The following is a 25,250-nucleotide window of genomic DNA, read 5'->3' on the forward strand; positions in this document are numbered from 1 at the left end:
AACTCCTGGCAATCCTGATAGATGCCACACCCAGCTGCTCACCTATCCAAATTCTAAATTTATTTTACCCAGATTTCAGCAGCAACATGAGCAATGTTCCCACCCAAAAATGCCCTCTCCACCATCACACACACAAGCATATAATAATAATACTACAGTAACTAGGCTACAGACAGCTGAAAGGTAGACTCACTCTTCTCCCTCCCTTTGCTAACGAGGGTTCAAGGTCATAGTTCATTGGCCAAACAGTCCACAGTAGCCAAGACACAAGAGCCCCCGAATAGAAAAAGTGTTGCTTCCCATCCCTGCTGCTTTTTCCCTTGTTCATGGGGCTCCACACGCTGTAACACACAGGCCTCTCTCCAGCCTCTGACTCTGATGCAAGAACTGAGAACTCAGCCTCTTCCTCTCTTCTTCCTTTCGGGAACAAGCTGCCCTCAAGAAGTACCCCCTTGTGATCTCCTGTCTAATTCCCAGGTTGTATTAGGAAACCCATTTTTCCACAAATATAAGCCAAATTCTCCAGTGTTGAGGGGACATAGTAACATTAGGTTGGAATCTGTCATCTCCTTTGTCTTATTTCTCAACTGGTACATACCTTGGGTGGGAAAGAGGGGATGCTGTTTATTTGGTTCTTTCAAAGACCCCAATCATCTCAACTCTGTTACCATGTTTTTTTTTTTTTAATTTGGCGATAGCTCAGTAATTATTCCACTATGAAGCGGGGAAGGAAGTCAGACCATGTACTGTGGTGCAAAAATAAATAAATAAATAAATTTTTTTTTAATGGTTTTGGAGGTATTAGAAGCCTTTCAGCTGGGCTTGTACCTCTCTGTTTGAGAAACAAAGAAAACAGAAGAGAAAGAGATATACTTGAACTTTTGAGTTAGACTGGAAACAGAGAAGTTTAAATAAGAATGGAACACAGCTTCATAGAAAGTCACCCAGAAATAAATCTTATACTGGGAAGCCCTGCATTGAGGCAACTTGACAGAAGCATCCAGAACAGAGAAATTTTCTTTAGCAGAATATTTCCCAAGCTGTGAGTGAAGTTGAATCCTATAACTTTTCTATTCTTTCATTCAATAAGTATTTATCAGGCACTACTCTCCATCAGTTACAGGGCTAAATCCACGGGTGAGAAGAAACAGAATGGCCCCCAGCCTCACAGAGCTAGTCGGGGCAAGGCAAACATTAAATAATCACACAAGCAAGTATATCATCACAGCTTGAGAGAAGTGCTATGAAGGGGGAAGAATTCACTGAATGAGAGAGTGTAACAGGAAGAACTCATGGCACTGTTTGCCTGTCCTGTTCGCCCATATATTGTCCATATATATGTAATACCTCAAGATTCACCCATGGTAGTAAAGGGGGTTACTGCAAATGATTCAAGGCAGGACACTGGTGCTGGAGAGAAACAACCCTGCAAGGAGGCCAAGGAGGTGCTAAGGAACTCAGACTTGATGTACTTTTTTGGTTGGTTCCTGCTCCTGACAGAATTTTCATTGATAGCCTCATGGCAGAGTCATCCAAAGTGGGTATCTCCACATCCTGATAGACTTGTCCTCTTTGTATCTTACTCAAATTTTATACAAATCCCTCAAGGACTTTCCAAGTTCCAAGTGTGTATGCATTGTGGGCAAATAAATCCATAATTCATCTGTGTTTATTCATCTATCATTCTTCCACGATTATTAAAGAGTAGCATTGTTCTTTAATTTGATTAGAATGGATTTCATTAGAATGTGGATTTGATTACTGAGCCTGCGCGTCTGGAGCCTGTGCTCCGCAACAAGAGAGGCCGCGATAGTGAGAGGCCCGCGCACCGCGATGAAGAGTGGCCCCCGCTCGCCGCAACTAGAGAAAGCCCTCGCACAGAAACGAAGACCCAACACAGCCATAAATAAATAAATAAATAAAATTTAAAAAGAATGTGGATTTGATTAGACATGACCAGACAGAAGCCTATTGGTATTACTAAATGAACACACACAATAAATGTCCCAGTTGTTAGTCAATTGGCATATTTTTTTCCTTTTAAGAGAATTAAGTTATATAGAAACCCTTTAATGGAGCTTAATGTAACGACTAAAGTATACCTTCATCTTTCATGAAATGACTGGGCTGTTTAGCTATGCAAATGATAGCAGGTGTGGACATCACATGCTCTATAAGATAAAATAGTAAACAGTGGTCCACTCTTAGGTAGGAGTTGTGTCTCTGCAGGTAATAATTTCTTTAGAAAAGTATTCTCTTTAAACTAGAAGTATTCTCATCTAGTTTTAGATGACTTCAATCCTGCAAAGTGTTTAGCAGAGACACATGCTTTATTTGAACAGTTCTCCACAGAAGACCAAAAGCGGAGACCCCCAAAGACAATTTTTTAAAAAGACATCCAGGCCTCCTGATGTTCTCCTCATGTTGAAAAAAGACTAGAAAATGGACTTGGACCCACCCTGGTGACACACAGCCTGCAGTGTGCTGTTCAGGACCATCGTGATGCTGCTGAAGGCCAACTAACCACCCTATTATCATGTTGTGATGGAATCAGATCACAGGGCATGACCGCTTTAGAGGACACGGGTCATTCCTTTTTGTCCGCCCATCATCTGAACCTCCTTCTTTTGTTTGGTGAAAGGCAGAGACCTCCCTCCTCCCAGCACAGAAGCTGAAGAATGCCAGCTACACACTTTCCCAGCCTCCCTACTACAAGGACACAAGCATGCAACCCAGGCTTCCCAAACCAGAGAGACGTAAGTCAGACTTTGAACCAGGCACTACTGAGCGGATGTGGCAGAGTGGATTATGAAGTGTTCATCTGAAGCTTTTCTGCGTTTTCCTCCCTCACTTTTCTCTCTCCGGCATCCCAAAGACCACTCCTAAATGAGGGGTGATGATTCTCAGAGACATCTTACAGAACCACTTCTTCATCTCCCAGAGACTAGATAAGACTTGGCTAGGGATGGAGACAGAGAGGGGGCAGAATGGCCACTCAGCCTGGAAAGGGAGGAAGGAGGGAGGGACTGAGTCTTCCTAGGGTCTTCCAAGCACAACCCCCAGTGTGCAGGACCAGAGGCAGAGAGGAAGGGATTCGTTGTAGAGCTCTCCCCTAGGGTGGGCACCACCTGCTTCACCACTTGTGCACAGCCCACCACCTGCTTCACCACCTGTGCACAGCCCACCACCTGCTTCACCACCTGTGCACAGCCCACCTCTCATGAGTTCTGGATCCTCCTAAGTCTCTTCAACAAAGACTGAGGGGCTTGGACACTGAGCGGGGTAGAGATGCGGAGGGGAGAAACTTGCCCCTGATCAAGGTGGAGTTGAATAGGACCAGATGGGGGCTTCCATGGTGCTGGGCAGGAGCGGGAGGGGGCAGGCAGCAGTGAGCACACAGTGGTGTTGTAGAAAGAGGCATGGACCATGTGGACTCCGTTCCGGGACTGTAGCCCCAATGGTGGTCACGAGGGTGGTTCTAGTAGCAGCATCCAGGGCCCAGAATCAGTGGGGTCAGCAGGGCTGGCTGCTGTCTGTGCCAGGCAGACATAGCAGTGACTTCTTTCAGGTCTAGTTCTACGGGTCATTGTTCTTGGCTGGGTACCTTCCAAGTATAGATCTCCATCCACCTCAGGGATGTGAGAGCTATACAACAGCCTTTAAAATTTTTTTCTTTTTTGCTTAACTTAGCCATAGTTGGTTTCTCTTGATTCAGCTAAACTGCCACTCCTGGAGGTGAGGGTAAAACTGGCTTCAGCCACTCGGAGGTGGGTCAGGGACATAGCCCCACAGGGTCCCCTGCCGGCGCCAGAATTCTGGACTCCAAGATCAGCCAGAACTATAACCAGATGTGATTTAACTGCTTTGGGTAATATCTCTCTGACATTCCTAAATCTTCAGAAAAGTCTTCTTAAAAATTGCAGCTAGTTTCGGCTGTGGTACAGAAGAGGCTACATCCATTCCTGGGCTGAAGGGTTATAGGGAGAGCAGTGCCAGCCTCCTTCTCCAGGCCAGCAGGGCAGGAGCAAGTACCAACCGAGGCAGAGGGGTCTGCCACCTGCAGGAGGGGGCCAGGAGCATTGCCAAGAGGGGTCCGTGGTTAGAGGCGAGGTTGGTAATCTGGAGCGGTTGATGGGGGAGGACACAGGTTGTGGTCAGGACAGATATGGGCACACACGAGTGATACCCCCTGCAAGTACTAGAAGAAAAGACAGCTGGGAGGGGCCTGCTGGGGTGCCAGTGAAGCAGCAGGCATTCAGGCTACACATAGATGCAAAGAGAAAAGACTCAGAAGTACAATTATCAACGTCTTAACGGTGGACCTCTTTGGGCAACGGATTTTCATGTGATTTTTTTTTTCTCCTTTGTACCCTTCTGTGTTTCCAAAGTCTCTACAACGACCATCTATTCCTTTTGTAACCTTTACAATGAAAGAAAAGGAGGAGAGGTGGAGAGAACGAGAGGGAGAGGGAGAGGAGGAGAAAAGGGAAAGACAGAAAGTGTTGACCATGCTCACAAACACTGCAATAGTTCCCCAGAGAAATCGCACGAAGCCCTGGAAAACTGTACAGTTTGTCTTTCTTTCTTTGGGGAAGGGGTTGACAACCATGCCTTTGAGGGAAAACTGGAGAGAGAAGGAAAAGTAGCTACTCCCCGTGGTAAAGTAAGAGAGATGGGCCTTGTCTGAGGCTTCAGAATCCCAGGGACGGTTGCCAGAGGTGGCAGTGGAAGCTGTGAGGACGTGGCCTTGTTCCAGTTCAGTAATTGCATCCTGCCCGCTGCCCATGCCACCTCCCCTCCCTCCAGGATGCGGCAACCCCCTTCCTGAGCAAAGCTGTTGAGGAGCCCCACTGTTGGCAAGCACGTGCCATCCCATCTCAACTATAACTCCAGTTATTTTTGCAGCTTAGTCTCTAAAGGGACTGGATCCTTTACTGGTGCCCAAACACTGCACCAATCCATGCTTCTGTGTCTTTTTCAAGGTGGTTCCTTCTGCTAGGATGTCCTTCCCTTTTTTACGCTTGGAAAAGTCCTGTTCGTTCCTCAAAACACAATTCCGACATTACCTCCTGCAGGAAGCCTCTGCCTTGTCAGTTACCGTGTCCTCTTCCCTGCCGTCTTTATTCCTTGCAATTCACCCCGAACTGCCGTCTTCCTGCATGTGTGTCTCCCTACCTTTGCATCCCAGGTGCCCTGCACCGTGTGTTTTTCTACACTTGCTGCCTCTTTCTTGGCACCTGGGGAAAATATGAGAGCAACTGTTTAAGGTAAACTGTTCTATGAAGGAACTAAAACTCTTCATCCAGCAAGAGATAAAGTGTCAGGAGTTTCTAATGTAAGTGGCTCATAAGAGTATACATGACAGGCACAGGCAATGGACATACACACGCACGCACACAGGACGCTTTTGTTGAATTGAATTGAATATTAACAGCACAGGAAATGCCTCAAGGCGAGAGTCTTGACATTTGAACATGGCCATTTACACGAGAATAGAAATTATACATGTATAGTCCTGAAAGTTACACAGGAGCTTCCTGGAAGTTTTTTTATAACCCCGTTTGGTTTATAACACCTGAGGACGTGACTGGTAAATCTGTGAGGGTGTTTGTGGTCTCCTGGCACATAGTAGGTGAGGACAAGAATGTTTAGACGTCCTATGATACAAGAGTTAGTGGCACAAAGCAGAGGATTAGCCCAAATTTACTGTGAGTTTTGTACAACCCACTGAGAAAATTTTATGTGTATGTATAATTACCTGAGCTGAGAATGTAACTCCCTTTTAGGTATACACACACACACACACAATTTTTTGCACAGTTTCAATATAGGCTGAATTTTATAAGACTGTGACTCCAACATCAATCGCAAGAAGGCTGAATTTTGACGAGTTGGAACCTTGCCAAGAGCTGTTCTCCATCTTGGAAACCCCATCACTGGCAGGAAAGTCCCTTGTGGCAGCTTAGTCACTGATACAACACACCTGGACCAGCCTCTGCATCCTACATGTAGATGCGAGGGTCTCACTGCTTCAGTACTTCTCCTGGGGACTCATGACCAAGCACCTATTACAAAAACATGATTATTTTGTTATAAATTACCTTCCTTTTTTTTTTTTAATTTATTTTTATATTTATTTTTGGCTGTGTTGGGTCTTCGTTTCTGTGCGAGGACTTTCTCTAGTTGCGGCAAGCGGGGGCCACTCTTCATCGCGGTGCGCGGGCCTCTCACCATCGCAGCCTCTCTTGTTGCAGAGCACAGGCTCCAGACGCGCAGACTCAGTAGTTGTGGCTCACGGGCCCAGTTGCTCCGCGGCATGTGGGATCTTCCCGGACCAGGGCTCGAACCCGTGTCCCCTGCATTGGCAGGCAGATTCTCAACCACTGCGCCACCAGGGAAGCCCAATTACCTTCCTTTTATTCCTCCTTCATCTTGTAGCTAGAAAATGGTGTGTAGATAAGTTGTACTACCTATGAAATTTGTTTCCACGTAGTAAAGGGGCAGTAATAGTTGCTCTAAAAGGGGGTGTTGGGTATTACAGGGATGAGAACCACTGAGAAAGTTAACTGTACATTGTATTGGAGGTTGACTTGAGAAGTCTGTAAGATCACACTTACAGGTGTCTCTCGATGAGATAAAAGTCCATGTGCAAAAAGCATTATCAGGGCACAGCTCCCCTACTGGACTGCCCTTTCATCAAAATAATTGCATCTCAAAGGTTAAAGCCGTTTGGTTTTTTTTCCCATTGACATTTATTTGCATGCGATACTACTTTTGATTTCAAGGGCATTTTCTATATCAAAATGTATGAGTCTAGTCATTCTCACTCACTCCTTCCCCAGGTGTGGGTGCTGGGCCCTGCGCTGGAAACTGTGCTGAACGGGCAGACAAACCTGTCCTCACGGGGCTGATGGGGTGACAAGAATCAAACATGAAACTCAGATTCAAGGAGATGAACGTTACCTAGGCATGTAAGGTGCTATGGGAATACAAGGTGCTGACCTTATTTAGGACTCAGAAAACCCTCCCTGAAGAGCTGACGTCTATGCTGAGAGCAGGAGGAAGACGGGACAGTGTTTGAAGCACCATAAGTATCACATGCAAAAAGCTGGAGATGAAAGAGGGTGGCACTTCGGTGCAAACACACAGACCCTTGGAATTTCCCCGGTGAAAGCAGAGATTTCTCCCCAAACACGATCATCAAGGATCTTACTCTAAGAAAGAATGTTAACTGTGAGAAGCTTTAAAAATTTTTTTTAATAATTTTTTTGAAGCATAGTTGACCTACAACACTTATATCAGTTTCAGGTGCACAATATAGTGATTCGACATTTCTATATGTTACAAAATGATCACCACGGTAAGTCTAGTTACCACCTGTCACCATACAAAGATATTCCAATATTATTGACTATGTTCCCCATGCTGTACATTTCATCTCCATGACTCATTTATTTTGTAACCAAAATTTTGTACCTCTGAATCTCCCACACCTATTTCACTCATTTTTAAAAAATTCGACCAATATGAATTTTTCACAGAGTCTGGTTGGTGAATTCATTTCTTTTGTTGTTTCCCTAATAATGGGAGAGAATCTGAATTCAAGACATTCCTAAAAATATTATTAAAACTAAAGGCATGTGATCATTTATTAAAAAACTAGAAAAGAGGCAGAAAGCAACATGCCCATTTTTCAGGCAGGGCCAGTCTCATCCACCCTCCAACTACCCCTAGTAGAGGCTCCCAAAAGCAGGTGTCACATGTTTATCCGGCCATCTGGACAGGTCTTCTTCCTCCTCTTCCCTGGAGAAAAGGTTGACAAGCCTCCAAAGGGGAGGTAGAAGAGAAAGACACCTACCAGAAATACAGAATCAAAGGGCTAAGGACAACTGAGACTTTTTTCAAGAGCAGCAGAGACAAGAAGCAAATAGCGATGTAAGGAAAAGGATGAAAGCCAAAAAGAAAGTGGTAATAACACTGCCAGAGCACCATATGGCACTTAGATGGCATGCATTTCATTTTAAATGTTGATATTTGCTTTCTTGTTAGTTTTGGTGCCAACTCTGTTACCGTCCTTGATAAAATTCATTTTGAAAAAAATCACACGGAAGCTTCTGTGCCCTATCCTTAAAATCATACATAAATTCCTTTGCTTTTTTTTTAACTGCATGCTCTAGATTCCTGTTTCTAATTGTTCAAACTAAAGTGCAAAGCATTGATCGAATCAGAAGGGAATGTCCTGGTGACCGATGCAAGATGCCCATCAGATTCATTTGTGCCTATTCAGCAGTGAGATGGAAGCTGGGGGAGGGGGGGAATGTGGATGGGGAGACAGCCAAATATTAATAATAATAATCTGACATGAGCCCTTCAACCATTCCCCAGGCTCAGGTAGAAATATTGTTGATGTTTTCTACAGTAAAATGCATTTCTGCCAAGGAATGGAGAAAAACTAACCCAAGGGACATTGTTCAGTCTAAGCGGAGCCATGGTGGCAGGAACGCAGTATCTAAACACCAGCACAGCAAAACCCGTCTTCCAGGGAGGGGGTCTCTCGTTGACATTTGAGGAGCCATTTATCTTTGGGGAGGAAAGCCTTGGAACTCTTTGATGCTTTATAAAAAATATGTACAGGTCTGTGTGTTCAAGACCTAGTAAGAGCACATGCAAGCTGAGAGGCAACCAGCATGTAGCTAAAATAAATTCTTTTTCATTCTTCAATTTTCCTTTCACCAGCATCTATCTATGTGGTGGAATATCACGGACATGTCTGCGTAAGCAGTTGCAGCCAGTGAAATGCAGTCAAAGATGAAATGCACAACCTCCCCGCTTGCTCAGATGGAACAGCAGACCTTCTGGATTCTTCCTTTGCTGAATCATGGCCGGTGCATCTTTTCCTCCCAAGGCAATGACTGACGATTGGAGCTCTATCCCAGGCCCACGCCCTCCTGCCCATTGGATTCCCTCTGTCTGTTACTGCCCTTTTGCCTCCATTTCTCCAGCCCCACCCACCTCCACATCCATTCCAGGAAGGGTAGCACTGAAACCTGCATCAGTAAGCATCTCTTCTTCAGTCGGGTTTGTTGGAGGGGGATGCATAGCCTATACTCCCTGGGTGTGTGAAAAGGAATCTGATTCATTTCTCTTTCCTCTCCAACAAATTCACCATCAATACTTATTTACTGAATGCCTCTAAAGCACTTAGCACTGAGCAGGTACCAGAGGGGTACAGAAAAAGAAAGGCAGGGTATCCCTTAGCTTCAAAGCCCTTATGTTTTACTTAAAGAGAACAATCCATTAGCTACACAAAACGGGTCCATCATTGAAAAAGTGTGTGACGTCAAATACACAAGCTAGAATTCACAAGGCCCTCCCCTGGGCTCCCTAAGCTAACAATGTGCTTATCATAACAATGAATAACATTTCTTGAGTGCTAACTGGATGCCAGGCATTGCTCTCAGGCATCAACTAAGTGCCCAAAGAGGTAGCTACTATTTTTATCCCCATTTTTCAAGGAAGGAAACTGAGGCACAGCCCGGGGTCACGTGGCTGGTGATCAGGGCTTACGCACTGAGGCCATGTGACTTCTGAGGCCACCTGCCCCAGCCCTGGTCTCACTATGGACACTGGTCTTCATACATGTCTGTTTTCTCCTTGGAAGAAGGGACTGTCTTTGTTTATGGCCACGCCCCCACCCTGTTGAGAACACAAAAGGCGTTATTTGATAGCTGCTTATGAAGTCGACCTGGGGAGAGGTATAAAGGAGCAACCAGAATGGGGAGCTGGGGAGTGAACCATTATGAGGTGAAGAAAGGATTTCAAAGCAGCAGTGAGGCCAGGTGGAAACCAGGCGCCAACAGCACGTGAGGCCCAGGTTGGCCTGGTGGTGAACCACCCTCCCTCCTAGCAACTCTGGTGCATGGCCAGAGCCGAGGAAGCAGAGTGGGAATAAGCGCAGGGACACAGCTGGAGGTGAGAGCGGGAGGAGGGGAGAGGGTTTAAGAGGGACGCAGGGCCCAAGCACAGCCTCTCCACTTTGCCCCCCATGTAACAGAATGACAGTCTTGGAGCAGCCCAGATTTCAGAGGACAATCAGATAGCAAGTTACCAAATGCTGTGTTTGTGGCCTATACAAGTTGAAGAAAAAAAAGAAAAGAACAAGTGCTGGTGAGGATGTGGAGAAATTGGAACCCTTGGGCATTGCTGGTGGGAAGGTAAAATAGTGCAGTTTCTCAAAAAATAAAACACAGAATTCCCATATGATCCAGCAATGCCATCTCTGGGTATATACCCAAAGGAATTAATACAGGGACTTGAACAGATACTTGTACATCCGTGTTCATGCAGCATTATGCACAATTGCCAAAAGGTAAAGCAACCCAAGTGTCCATCGAGAGACAGATGAATAGATAAACAAAATGTGGTCTATATATACAGTGGAACACATCAGCCTTAAAAAGGAAGGAAATGCTGACACACGCCACAACATGCATGAATCCTTAAAGACATTACGTTAAGTGAAAGAAACCAGTCAGGAAAGGAGAAGTACTGTATGAGTCCATTTATATGAGTATCTTGAGCAGCCAAATTCATAGAGACAGAAAGTAGGATAGAGGTTGCCGTGGGCTGGGAGGTTGGAGGGAATGAGGAGTTCCCGTTTAATGGGCAAAGAGTTTCGGTTTGGGAAGGTGAAAAAGTTGTAGAGGTGGATGGTGGGGCTGGTTGCACAACAGTGTGAATGTGCTTAATGCCACTGAGCTGTACATTTAAAAATGGTTAACATGGTAAATGTTATGTATATTTTACCACAATAGAACAAAATAGACATAAAGAAGAAGCTGAAGCAGGCTCTAAAGTATCCAGCAAATTCCTGGGGACACAAATGAAGAGACGCTCACTGAAACAGTGACTATGGCCAGGACCAAAATGTTAATTCCCTGGAAACAGGGCGACTTGAAAAGCCAGGGTTGCTCTGTACTTTCGTACTCAACTTTTCTGAGTACGGGAATCCCTTTTGAACATTAAAAAAAAATCCTCAATCCCCACACAATAATAGGACGCTTGGTACCCATTGATTGTGCAAACCCATAAAGAAAAAAAAAGCTACTATGAATCCAGGAATCATATTATTAAATGAACTTAAGTGACTTATGGATGACTACCCCTCTATGTACATTTGGGAAAGGGTAGTAAGTATATAAAGGAGACGTTATTTATTCTATCTACCAGTAATGCTTGAAGCACAAAATAATGCTCTAATCCTTTAAAATCAAAGCTCAGGCCCCTGGGGACCCACCCCCCACAGGGTGAGAACCACAGCTCTATCCTAACAAGAGACTAAAACTCAGCAGTAAACTTCCAAGATATAGTGCAAAACCATTAAGTCAAAAATGCTATGAGGCACAAATGCAGCTCTCCTCAGAAAATAAAAAAACAAAGCATTTTCTCCACCAAAATACAAAGTGTAATTCCTCTAACAGGAAGGCACGTTTCCTAGGCTCGGTCAGTTTGGGCAGCCCTTCCTTACTCAAAGCCATCAGTCTGCTCTGCAGTGTGACCATACCATGCCTACCATGCTGTCACCCCCAAGGGAGCGGCCTCTTTGGGGTGAAAGTTCAGAACACCAGCACACCTCTCAGTAATGATGTATTCTAAACACTTTCCCTTTCCTAAAACAAAAAGTTCTAAAGCAACTTGGAATTTATCAATGACCACTGACACACCAGTCATGGACCACATACCCTGCTCCAGGATGGGCAGACTCAACGGCTCAACAATGGCATCTCTCAATTTTTAGGAACCTAATTTGTCGGAAGATACACTAGAGTGTTTTTTACTCGCTTGGCTCACAGAAGTAGCATGAGGCTAAGTGTAAAAGAAAAAAAGGATTTTTAATATTGATAAATGTAATATAAAAAAGATAGAGAGTTCTATAAAAGGGTAAAGGATTATTATTCTGTTGTATGAGTGTCCTCCAAAGGACCCAAACTATCCTGTGAAAATTGGTGATGAAAGGTGAACATGGCAAATCATCCACCTATGAGGCTGGTTTTATGATACTAATAAAAATGTGAGTACTAATAAAATTCTTGGATTAAATTCATAACTCAGAAGTACCTGGAAGTTTTAAAAACAGCTTACCATACATACTAAGGCATCACTGGACTTTCAGTAGTTCCAAAATGCAAAGGTATAAAATGTTTTCATCAATAAATCCCCTGGGATTCTAGGAAGTGACCATCTCTTCCATGGGCAAGACCTGGCAGGTAAGGAATGCCCATATAAACGTTCCAGAGACCTTCCTCGTTTGGATGGTGGTTTAGGAAGAGCTTCTTCCACCACTTTCCCTGAGGTTAGGACTGAGTGAAATCCCCAGTGGGAATTAAGATCTTGATGTTGATGCCCTCAAACTCCAGGTTCTCAAAACTGTTGAGGCAATCTGATGAATCCAGAAAAAGAAGAATGCTTTTGGAAAACAAGACCAGCCACCTCGGCTCACCAAAAAGCTTGGCTTAGAGCTGTATGTCCCTCTTATTGTCAACACCGAGTGGGCTGTACACAGTGGAGAAATGAACAGAAGAGTGGAGAACACAGTCTGCCTGGCAACCTGCCTCACAGAGGTGGGCCCAAACCAGTCAGCCATCGAGACAGTACAAGCCCACTTTCACATTATAAGCCCACCTTCACATTAATCACACAGCAGACACGAGCAAGGGGGTATTTATTTAAGTCCTAGGTTAATCTCCAGGAGAAGAGAACACCAAGAAAGAGATGTTTGCCATCGAGGAGCCAGATTAAGGAGCTAGAGCAGGTGCAGAGAGAAGAATCCGAGGCAATGGTCCAATTCAAAGTATCCATAGATGAGATAAAGCTGGAAAACTAAAACCTTTTGAGAGCAGATAAAGACAGGGCCAATATTAGCTTTTTTCTCAACTGGCCATCTTTGTCTGTCCTCAGGTCTTACTAAACCTTTCATGAAAGACTCTACTGAACCATCAGATGCTATCCCTACCTTACAAGAGAAAGAAGGAAGGACGGATAGTGGAAAAACTAAGTCTGTGCATGCACATTGGGATGGGGCAATCTGGCTTGGAATCTCTGCTGTCACTTATGGGCTGGGTGACCTTGGATAGTTCACAGAACCAGTCCAAGCTTTCCAATCTCATAAAACTAAGAAGGCAAGAATGGTCCTTTGAGAGGGTTGTTGTACAGCTTACTCTAGGGAAAGCCCACAACCCAGCGTCTGGCATATAGTAAATCCTCAAACAGATGAGCAACTTATCTCCAGAATTCCATACTGAGCCCCAGAATACTCAGTCTGCTTCAACCAAATCCCACTAGACAAATGACAAATCCAAGTCTCCCTACAAAGATCCCTATATACAGAAGTTTATAAGTGAATGCCCTTCCTAAAGTAACAATCAGATTCCCAGAAGTTACCTGTGATCAAAGTTGGCCAGAAAGAAAGAAAAAAGAGTCTCTGTTCAAGCTACCTTAAAACTATTTAAATGGTAAATGCTATCCAGGCAGTATTTTAAGTAGTTATATTTTAAGCAGATTTGATAGCCTTGCTGTTTATAGGAAACAGTGAAGATGCATTTTAAAGGCCATTAAAACCTCCCATGGTGGGCTTCCCTGGTGGCGCAGTGGTTAAGAATCTGCCTGCCAATGCAGGGGACACGGGTTCAAGCCCTGGTCCGGGAAGATCCCACATGCCGCGGAGCAACTAAGCCCGTGTGCCACAACTACTGAGCCTGTGCTCCAGAGCCCACGAGCCACAACTACCGAAACCCACGCGCCACAACTACTGGAGTCTGCGCGCCTACAGCCCGTGCTCCGCAACAAGAGAAGCCACCTCAGTGAGAAGCCCGCGCACTGCAACGAAGAGTAGCCCCCGCTCGCTGCAGCTAGAGAAAGCCCGTGAGCAGCAACGAAGACCCAAGGCAGCCAAAAATAAATAAATAAAATAAATTTATAAAAAAACAAACAAACAAAAACCTCCCATGGTGATCCCAGATGGCAACAGGAAACACCAAAGGGACACTGGCCAGTTATCAAAGATAGACAAGAAAGAGGAAGAATCATGTATTAGATTAGTCCCCAGTGGGCCAGCTAGAGAGAGTGCTGAGATGGTATGCCTGCTGAAGAGTAGCGGAACCAACTATCTTTGTGTATATCATCAGAATCAAGTCCCCAGGCATGTTCCCTTATTGGTGAGAAATGATCTTATTCCCAGAGTATAAAATTTCTAAAGTCCTCTCCAAGGACCCATCTGAGAGAAGAGAATTCCGAGTGGGAACGGCACTGGCATTGAAGAACTGGACAGGACCGTGGATGGAAACACCAGAGCTTGTGTGGAAGATTCAGCCAGGGGACCAGGGCCCACCCCTTGGGACCTGTGGGGCAATTGATCCCTTAAATCCCAGCAGAATCATGGTTCTTACCTGGATGATTTTGCCCTCAAGGGGATATTTAGTAATGTCTGGAGATATTTTTGGCTGTCATACCGAAGCACTGATGACACTGGCATCTAGTGAATAGAGGCCAGGGAAGCTGCTAAGCTTCCTACAATGCACAGGACAGGTCCCATGACAATTATCCAGCCCAAGATGTCCATAGAGCTGAGGCTGAGCAAGCCTGCATCACAGGAAGGGAGAAACGAAGGACCATCATGGACAAACTGTGTCACGGCTGTGATTAAGAGATGCTGTGTAGTCTGTTTTGTGGATGTCACTTATATAGTTTGTCCCAAGTGCACATCTGGGACAATATTCTTAAATTAATTCAGCTGTTCTGAACCTGGTTGAGAAAGCTTTAAAAATATTTGCCTTCTGTGCATTTAAAAACAACTACCTCGCACCCCCTTCTAGCCCCTGAGGGGAAGTAAGAAAGCAGTTGTTCACATTAAAAACCAGGGTCTTGGGCTTCCCTGGTGGCGCAGTGGTTGAGAATCTGCCTGCCAATGCAGGGGACACGGGTTCAAGCCCTGGTCTGGGTAGATCCCACATGCTGCAGAGCAACTAGGCCCGTGAGCCACAATTACTGAGCCTGCACGTCTGGAGCCTGTGCTCCGCAACAGGAGAGGCCACAATAATGAGAGGCCCGCGCACCGCGATGAAGAGTGGCCCCCACTTGCCACAACTAGAGAAAGCCCTCGCACAGAAACGAAGACCCAACACAGCCATAAATCAAAAATAAATAAATAAAAATTTAAAAAAAAAAACAAAAAAAAACAGGGTCTTCTCTCTGATCAAAATAAACTCACAATATTCATGTAACATTAGTCCTACTGGGTTATTTCTCAGGCATGTTTAATATGGTACACACTAGTGGGGGCATGTCATAGAGGCAGAAAGACACATGTACACACACATAAACACACGCAGACCCTCGGGCGCTCTCAGCCCACCATCTGGCCCTCCCCGGCCCCCCGCTATTTAGGCAAGATGCTGGTTTGCATAACTAGTACCCCAACGAACTTTTCCACTAATACTAGGAATTGGAAATTGTAGTTGAACCCACAGAGCCGAGAATAATACCCAGTTTCCAAAACAAGGGTTTTTATCTTCTTGACATAATAATAATTTCGTTATCCCCATTGCTGCTAGGGACTAGTTCAAAGACACGCTGTGAGAAACAAGTCTCCTGCCAAGGGTGTTCTTCAAAATCTTTCTTTGACTCAGGCCAGGCACATGGCAGAGGACTCCAGGAGTCCTAGGCTTTCTCCACCAGCCCGTTCCTACAATCCAAAGTGATCAATTAGCCCACTAATTGAACATCATTACCAGACTGAAATTGTCATCACCCTGTTGTAAGCATTTGGTGGGTTCTAAAGTCCCCAGGTTATCACAGCACCGATAAGCCTAGGGTAACATGTTACTATTTGTCAGCTACACCCAGGCTCCTTTCGTTCCAAAGGCAAATACACATTTCTGCTGTATCCTTGGGAGGGAAGCCAAAGAAGAAAAAAAGTGTCCCTTGGTTTTAGAGATAATATCAGAAAGCCTGCTGATCAGCCAGATAAAAAAAGGCAGCTGCTTCCTACCAGAGGCCAAAGTCCAGCTCAGAGCAAGAAAATGGGATCCAGTCCAAAATCTGACCAGGTTTCCTACAGTATCCTATCAAGTGACAGTCGGCCCAGCCCAGAAAAAGAGCCAGCCCACAGAAGGGGAAGAAGAGGCTGCCCACTTCCAAAATCTGCTTTGGGGGCTTCCCTGGTGGCACAGTGGTTAAGAATCCACCTGCCAATGCAGGGATACCGGTTCAAGCCCTGGTCCGGGAAGATCCCACATGCCGCGGAGCAACTAAGCCCGTGCACCACAACTACTGAGCCTGCGTTCTGGAGTCCGCAAGCCACAACTACTGAAGCCCGTGCGCCTAGAGCCCGTGCTCTGCAACAAGAGAAGCCACTGCAGTGAGAAGCCTGCGCACCACAACGAAGAGTAGCCCCCGCTCGTCGCAGCTAGAGAAAGCCCATACATAGCAACGAAGACCCAACAGAGCCAAAAATAAATTAATTAATTAAATAAATTTTTTTTAAAAATCTGCTTTGGAACCCAAGTAATCCCTGCTCAATCCCAAGTAATTACCCTTCCTTGCTAACTGCCCAGATTTCCTGCTGGAAACCTAGGAAGAATTATTTTTACTTTATGTTATATAAATACTTATAAATTATCCCAAGTCCAGGCTCACTCACTCAACTCACTGTGTGGTTTTAGGCAAGTCACTTAACAAATCAGGGGCTCCATTTTTGTTGGATGCGATATGAGTTTCACTGGAGATGTGTTCCCCAAAGAGTGATCCATGGGCCACCTGTATCTAAATTCCAGGGATGCTTGTCACCCTAGAGCGGAGCCAACAGGTAGTCCCAGGGAATCTGCACGTGACATTACTAGTACTCACTTATTTTCCCATCCCCTCCCCTTCCTGGAGATCAAACAATGCATTCCAGGCCCTCTTTGCAATTGGATAGAGCAGTGTGACTTGTTCAGGCCAGTGGGCTGTGACTGGAGGCCAAAGCTTTGAAGAGCCATGCCATACCTGGCTCTCTTCCCCTGAAAAACCCTGAAGTCTGGAGAATTGCCCAGGCAGCAGCAGACCTGGGGGAGAGGGGTGAGTAAGCTGGTGGTGTTTGTTAGGTATCGTATAAGTTAGCCTCTCCTCAGTCAAGGATCCCAAAGGCCACCGAATTTATCGATACGTAAGGGGGAGAGAGGGCGGCATCACTGTGAGTGGTCTGTGTGGCCAGCAGTTGACTGACACCTGTGGCAGATGCTGTCATTTGCTTACCCCAACTTCTCCTTTGCTCCCAGCATTCTAACTTTGCTCATCACAGCCGGAGATGAAACATGATTCCTCTGTGCCTTGGGGTTCTGAAACTTTAGCAGGCATCAGAATCACCTGGAAAGCTTGGCAGACACAGATTGCTGGGCCCCAACTTCTCTAAGAATTTCCACGTCTAACAAGTTCCCAGAGGACGCTATTGCTACTGCTGGTCCAGGGACCACACGTTGAGAACCAATGGTCTAAATCAATCCACCCCATTCTCCTTCGTCAATTACTCACTTTCCTAAGCTCCCTGGTGGGTAGGAATGGTCATGCAACCCAGTTCTGGTCAAGGAGACAGAAGAGGAAGTCTGCAGGGAAAATTTGGGGCAAGATTTTTCTCCCATAAAAGGAGCCCTTTTTGTCTTACCTTAAATGTGGTTGAGTAATCAGAGAAAGTCAAATACTATATGATATCACTGATATGTGGAATCTAAAAACTACAATAAACTAGTGAATATAACAAAAAAGAAGCAGACTCACAGATACAGAGAACAAATTAGTGGTTACCAGTGGGAAGAGGGAGGGGGTAGGGGTAGGGGATTAAGAGGTACAAACTATCATGTATAAAATAAATAAGCTACAAGGATATATTGTACAATACAGGGAATATAGCCAATATTTTATTATAACTGTAAATGGAGTATAACCTTTAAAAATTGTGAATCACTGTATTGTACACTATATTGTAACCTACAGTATTGTATATCAACTATACCTCAACATAAATAAATTTTTTAAATGTGGTTGAGTGAAAACATGCTATTGGGTCCTGAGGCAGCCATCTTGCAAACAAGGTGGTCACAAGCCTGAAGATGCAAAGCTAAGGTGCCAAAGACAGCAGAGCAGAAAGAGAACAAACCTGGGTATATGCATGTGATATTGTGATTGAGAACAAGAAATATGTATTTGGTCTTGGTCTTTCCTGGCACAGGGCTCCTAAAACCCTTGGAATTTCCTATGATGAGAGCCATAAAGGTTCTTTTGTTATGTTAATGAGGTAGCTTTGGAATCCCCTAAAGATGGGGGTTGGTTACCAGGGAAACCAACCAGGAATAGAGGGCTGGAACTTTCATTCCCACCCCACCCCACCTCCAACCACCAATTTCCCAGGAGAGGAGAGGGGCTGGGAGTTGACTTGATCACCAATGGCCAATGATTGAATCAATCACGCCTATGTGATGAAACCGCCATAAAAACTCAAAAAGGAGGAGATCAGAGAGCTTCCAGGTTGGTGAACCATAACACCCCACATGCCACCATGCCAGGCCCCAAATTCCCTGGGGACAGAAGCTCCACTGTTTTTGGACCTCACCCTGTGTACCTCTTCATCTCACTTTTGATTCATATCTTTATATATCCTTCGTGATAAACCAGTAATCTAGTGAGTAAGCTGGTTTCCTGAGTTCTGTAAGCCACTCTAACAAATTAACTGAACCCAAGGAAGGAAGATGCTGTGGGAACCTCTGATTTTTCGCCATTCATCAGAAGCACGGGTAACAGGCTGGACTTGCAGTTGGCATCTAAAGTGGAGGGCAGGCTTGTAGGACTGAGCCCTTAACCTGTGGGATCTGATGCTAATTCCAGACAGATAGTGTCAGAATTGAGTTGAACTGTAGGACACCCAGCGGGTGTCAGAGAACGACTTGGTGGTGTGCGGAAAAATCCACACATTGGAATTGGCACCAGGATCCTTAACTTGTCACTGGGAAATGGATGCACCAAACCTGAAACAATCTTCCCCTAGCCTTCTTGCTGTGCGAGATAAGTAAGTGTCAAATTCTTAATCCACTGTAAATTGACGTTGGGGGCAATGTCCATTTTCATGTTGCACGTAGAAGAACTCCAGCTAGAGTAACACTCCGTATCTCTACCCTCACTGCTCAGCCAGGCGGTGGCTTACCCAGTGGACTCAGCAGAAGGGACTGAGCTCCCTCAGCTCAGACTCTTTCATCTCTTGTTTGAAACCATCTGCTGCAGAGAGCTGCACTGTTTTGCTCTCTATGATGTAGCAAGGTCAGTGGAGCAGACCCTGCCCTCACTGAGGAGGCCTGTGCTACCAACGACAGAGATGGAGTGGGAGGCAGATTTTCTAAAATGACCATGGAAGATGCCCCTCCCTAATCCCCAGAACCTGTGATATGATGAGCGATTACTCCCATGACTCTGTCATGTTATAGGGCACAGTTCACGTTAAGATAGGGAGATTGTCCACGTGGGTCTGATCTAATCACATGAGCCCTTAAAAGCATAGTGCTTTCTCCAGCTGATGGGAGAGCGCAGAGGGGAAGTCATAGAGATAGAAGAAGGGTTCCATGCTGGTTTTGAAGATGGAGGCCAAGGAATGCAGGCAACCTCAAAGGTAAGAATGGCCCCCACCTGACAACCAGCAAGGAAACAGGACTCTCAGTCCTACAACCACAGGGAACTATTCTTTGCCAAGACCTGAATGAGTGTGGAAGCAGATTCTTCCCCGGATCCAGAGCCCAGCCCGGCCAGCACCTTGATTTTAGCCTTTGATATCCTAATCATAGAACCCTTGCCAAGCCTGCCCAGACGTTTCACCTACACAACTATGACATAATAAACTAGTGTTGCTTTAAGCATCTACATTTGTACTAATTTGTTACACAGCAATAGAAAACTAATACAGCAGGGAAATTCTTCGAATTCAGGGTGAAAATGGTTAGTAAGTCCTTTTGGCATCAAAGCTAAAGCTACATTCTCTGATGAGCTTATCAGCAATAAAGCTGACCTTTTAATCTCCATCTGACTCCTGTGTCTATTTCTCAATTAGTTCTGAACTCCAGAGGGGAAAAAAAAGTTTTCATTTATTCACTGCATAAAAACCCCAACAGTCGGGCATTCAGGAATGCTTGTGGCATTTCTATATAATACAATAAGTCTCCACAATTCTTTAAAATGAGGCTCAGACGTGGAATGGGATAGAAGAAACCAAATCATATCACCTCAGAATATAGGCACCCAGATTTTATATTTTATCTTTACTCCACTAAAAATCCTCTCCTTCCTAGAGCTGAGAGAAAACACACCAGATGAATGGAAAGACTTAATCAGTGAGCAGGTGAAAAGATAAATAAATAAATAAACCTTCCTCATGGGAACTAAAACTTCACAACCCCAAGCTTTGTTGGTTTGTACAATTTTCAGTTCTCAAATAATCACCTAAGGGTAACGGGCCTCTTAGATGTAGTTTAAATGAAAAGAAAAAAGCTTTGAGATTTTCCACCAAAACTGCATGCAGCAAGCAAACTGCTGCAGAATCAGTTGTTTGTAGTTTCAGGAAGTGCACCCATGTTCCTCCTGGAACTCAGACACCCCTTCCACAGCCCCCTCCAAATGTTCTGCAAACGCATACATAGTGTGCTGCCAATTCGGTAATATACTGCCGCTCCTTCCTAAAAGACTTCCAGTCTTTGATGGCACTGCAAGGACCTGAGTGGGCCATCAGCATAAAAATGAAACGTGAGGGGCTTCCCTGGTGGTCCAGTGGTGAAGAATCCGCCTTGCAATGCAGGGAACACCCGTTTGATCCCTGGTTGGGGAACTAAGATCCCACATGCCACGGGGCAACTAAGTCCATGCGCCACAACTAGAGAGCCCTCGTGCCACAAACTACAGAGCCCACGTGCTCTTGGAACCCATGGCACAACTAGAGAGAAGCCCACGCGCCACAAGGAAGAGCCCGCACACCGCAACGAAAGATCCCGCTTGCCTCAACGAAGATCCCACGTGCCTCAACTAAGACCTGATGCAGCCAAAAATAAATAAAATAAATAATAAACTTTAAAAAAAAAATGAAACGAGATTTTGAAGGCTCTGTCCCAGCGTCCTGTGAATGATCCATTTGAGAGACATCTTTAAGGGGAAGAACAGTCCTCTGTACTTGCAGTCCGAAATTCGTTATGGGAACTAAGTCCCCAGTTTCGGTAGCAGATGTCATCAAAATGGTTGCAACTTCTTCCCTCATTTAGAATACAGTAACCAAATTTTATTTTTGCTAAAGGGGGATTTCAAACGCCTGTAGTCTGTTCCTTTCTTTCTACAAATAAACTCAGATCTAGAGAAGCTATATAAAAATAGAAATGCCAGATCAGTCATTTCTCCATTTGACTCCTGTTCTTCTGAGTGTTTAATCCGCCAGATTCATTTTTCTCTAAATCAGAAGCCAAGAGGACACGGCTAAAAGGGTACCTCTGAGAAGTTCAAAACTGCTCTTGGAGACAAGGTTGCCACATCTGGTTTAGGGAGACGAGCATCTGAGAAGCACAGAAGCTGAGCACTGATGGTTTCCATGGTGATCACGGGGCCCAGGTGCATGTTCTAATGAGGCCAGCCAGCATTTCGGGGCAAAGACTGTGGAACATTCCAGGAAAACCCCCATGTCACCGAGCTACTCATGAAATTTGAATGGGTGGCTAGCCTGCCAACAAGTGCTTCTTTCAGGAGACACACAGCAGCACTGAACTCTGTGTCTGGCCCTGTACCAAGCTCTTTTCCATACGTTATTTCATTTAATCATCACCCAGACCTTAAATTTAAATTCCATCCCATTTTGGCGATGAGTAAACTGAGGCAGCTCACCCAAGATCACTGAGCTTATAGAAGGTGGCTCTAAGCCAGCTCTAGTGCCTTATTCCTCCACTCAACTCTACCAGAATTTCTGAAACTGGTAGCTCTCGAGGGGAGAGCTACCTTGCATTCTTCTAAGGAGAAGTTTATGTCATGATTTCTTGTCTCAGAGGGGAAAACAAGCGCAGCCTTAGAACTTACCACTGATCTATCTTTGCCCATCATTGCCAGATTCTGAAAAAGATCTCAAATTATCATTTTTAAATATGAAGTCATCATGAGAAATAATTCCCTGAAGAAGGTTTGAAAGACTTGAGAATTATGTCAAAACTGAGAAAGAGAGCAGAAACGACCTTACACCTAAGTAAAACTAGTGTTCTGTTAAACTATGTGAACAGGTGTGAGCTAAAGGGCTTTGGAAACCCCAGTCCAATCACGTCTACTCCACATGCCTGTCACTGATGCCAGGAATGCCATCTGTAGAAAATAAATAATTCCAATGAGATTTTTGTCCCTTGTTTAAAGGTGAGTATTCTCAAGAGGAAAAACCTAATTAAGGCAATAGCAATCATCAACACCTTAGTATGAATTAGTATGTTAGTGTACTACTGCTGATGGAGCACTCAGCAGTGGGGGGGGGGGACCATGAGGAGACAGATACATAGCACAAAGCAATGTCTAGAAAATGCAGGCTTCTGGAAGAGGTCTTAGAAGCCAGAATCAGCCTGAAGATGCTGTGCTTGGAAATAAAGTGAAGGAGCTCTAAAAACAAAATGGATGGATTTATAATTCTCTACTTTATTGCCAACACACTAAGGAACCCATCTTCCACCTTTCATAAGAAATTGCGTATGCCTCACCTCTTCAGAAAATCTGTGTTGGCAAATCTATACTTAACCCTCTTGTGTTGTGATTCCAGGAAGACCGACAAGAGACAAGAGTTTAGGCACAGTACCTGTGACTACCATGGGCCAAAATTAAAAATACGACCATAACATTGAACTATTCCCTTAAAAGTGCTAATGATACAATAACACCCTGGTAATTCCTTCTGGATCCTGTCAGGCTAAAGCCAACTGGACCACAGAGGTTAGGGTTTAAATAGATGGCAGTACTCACTCGAAAGACCTTCTCCACTCTTGCAATGCTCTTCCCAAAAATGGTTCCAAGTTGGTCTCCAATTCCAGCCAATAAGAAACCAAAAAGTGGAATTCCAAAGATGGCATATAAAATGCAAAAGATTTTGCCTCCTTCAGTGCTTGGAGCAATATTCCCATACCCTGGTGAGAAACAGTAAAAAGAGAGAGGGAGAATGGTGAGGAGCCAGAGAAATTACAGCACTGAACGAAAGAATCCGGACTTCTTAAAGGGTTTCTCCATTCCCCGCCCCCCACCCTCCACTTCATGAGTTTTAGGAGCAGAACTTCATTTTCAAGGCCCTATAAAATTCAGAACATTGTTCCATTGCTTCTCTTCCTTCTCTCCCCGTAAATACTTTCAAAAGGATCCAGGTTTCCAGGATCTTATTGTGTTTCGTTAGATGACATTTTAGGAAATCTATCATCACCCAGAATTGCATTTCTGATGGGAAATGGTACAGCCCATTTCAGAAACATCAAACATCTAGGATGTGTGTGGTTTAGGGATGCTGAACACCTGAGAAGGGTTCAGCATTGCCTTTTTTAGATTTAAAAAGAGCTTCTCCCTTACAGCCTCATCCCATGGCCATCCCCTCCACCTGACAGGCTGTGGTTGTCTCCAGCATTTGCCTTCTTAGGGTGATGGGTGCTCCACATTAAGGAGGATGTGTGGTCTAGTACAAATTCAGAAAGGACCCATGGATCGTACAGCCCTACCCTGGGAAAACGGTAAAGAGTGGAGGAGGGAAGACTTCGTGCTCTTGCTCACACTGACAGTGATGGTTACCTCTGCCCGGATTGCTTTCTCTCTTTCCTGGGAACTCCGTATCATCTGAGTCCTGCCTCTCCTCCCACCAATTTTTTTTTTTTTTTAACATCTTTATTGGAGTATAATTGCTTTACAATGGTGTGTTAGTTTCTGCTTTATAACAAAGTGAATCAGTTATACATATACATATATCCCCATATCTCTTCCCTCTTGCATCTCCCTCCCCCCCACCCTCCCTATCCCACACCTCTAGGTGGTCACAAAGCACCGAGCTGATCTCCCTGTGCTATGCGGCTGCTTCCCACTAGCAATCTATATTACATTTGGTAGTGTATATATGTCCATGCCACTCTTCCACTTTGTCCCAGCTTACCCTTCCCCCTCCCCATATCCTCAAGTCCGTTCTCTAGTAGGTCTGCGTCTTTATTCTCGTCTTGCCCCTAGGTTCTTCATGACCACTTTTTTTTTTTTTTTTTAGATTCCATATATATGTGTTATCATACGGTATTTGTTTTTCTCTTTCTGACTTACTTCATTCTGTATGACAGACTCTAGGTCCATCCACCTCACTACAAATAACTCAATTTCGTTCCTTTTTATGGCTGAGTAATATTCCATTGTATATATGTGCCACATCTTCTTTATCCATTCATCTGTAGATGGACACTTAGGTCGCTTCCATGTCCTGGCTATTGTAAATAGAGCTGCAATGAACATTGTGGTACATGACTCTTTTTGAATTATGGTTTTCTCAGGGTATATGCCCAGTAGTGGGATTGCTGGGTCGTATGGTAGTTCCATTTTTAGTTTTTTAAGGAACCTCCATACTGTTCTCCATAGTGGCTGTATCAATTTACATTCCCACCCACAGTGCAAGAGGGTTCCCTTTTCTCCACACCCTCTCCAGCATTTATTGTTTGTAGATTTTTTGATGATGGCCATCCTGACCGGTGTGAGATGATATCCCACCCACTTCTTGCACCAAGGATTATCAGGTGCTAAATAAATGTCTGTTGGTGGAAAGTATGTTTAAATACAAAAGAATCCTTTTATAGCCAGGTCTATTCATATGTTATGTCAAATAGTGCTTTGAAAACACCAACACCTGCATTCTCAAGAGTTCTGCAATTAGGTAAGTAACTGATGTCTAGTGAGTATTCGGCTTACTCTGTATGACAGGACTGAAGAAAGTGGTGCTGGAAGAAAAAGGCTTATAGCATTAGCACAAATTATACAGAGATGAGACTCTAAATTACTTGTTACTCACTTTCATGCCAATGAATCTTGCAATATTATGCTAACTAGTGTCTAGATAGTCACCTAACTATTCTCCCATATAAGGCAACTCATGTGGAGCCTATTTCTAAATCCATGCAAGAAGTGAGTTATTGGGCTCATGGCTTACTGGCATTTGGGGGATGCAA

At 44.6% G+C, this 25,250-nt stretch overlaps 1 protein-coding gene across 1 annotated transcript in view; it reads right to left on the reverse strand.

Annotated features, from left to right (window-relative positions):
• The window catches only part of KCNK10 (potassium two pore domain channel subfamily K member 10), a 137,008-nt gene that overhangs the window by 13,031 nt on the left and 98,727 nt on the right, over nt 1–25,250 (reverse strand). The window contains exon 4 of the mRNA XM_007188715.2: nt 23,038–23,198. Coding sequence (XP_007188777.1) covers nt 23,038–23,198 — 161 coding nt within the window. The remainder of the gene's footprint in view (nt 1–23,037; nt 23,199–25,250) is intronic.

Source organism: Balaenoptera acutorostrata, chromosome 3, assembly GCF_949987535.1.
Source record: "Balaenoptera acutorostrata chromosome 3, mBalAcu1.1, whole genome shotgun sequence".
NCBI classification, from domain to species: Eukaryota; Metazoa; Chordata; class Mammalia; order Artiodactyla; family Balaenopteridae; genus Balaenoptera; species Balaenoptera acutorostrata.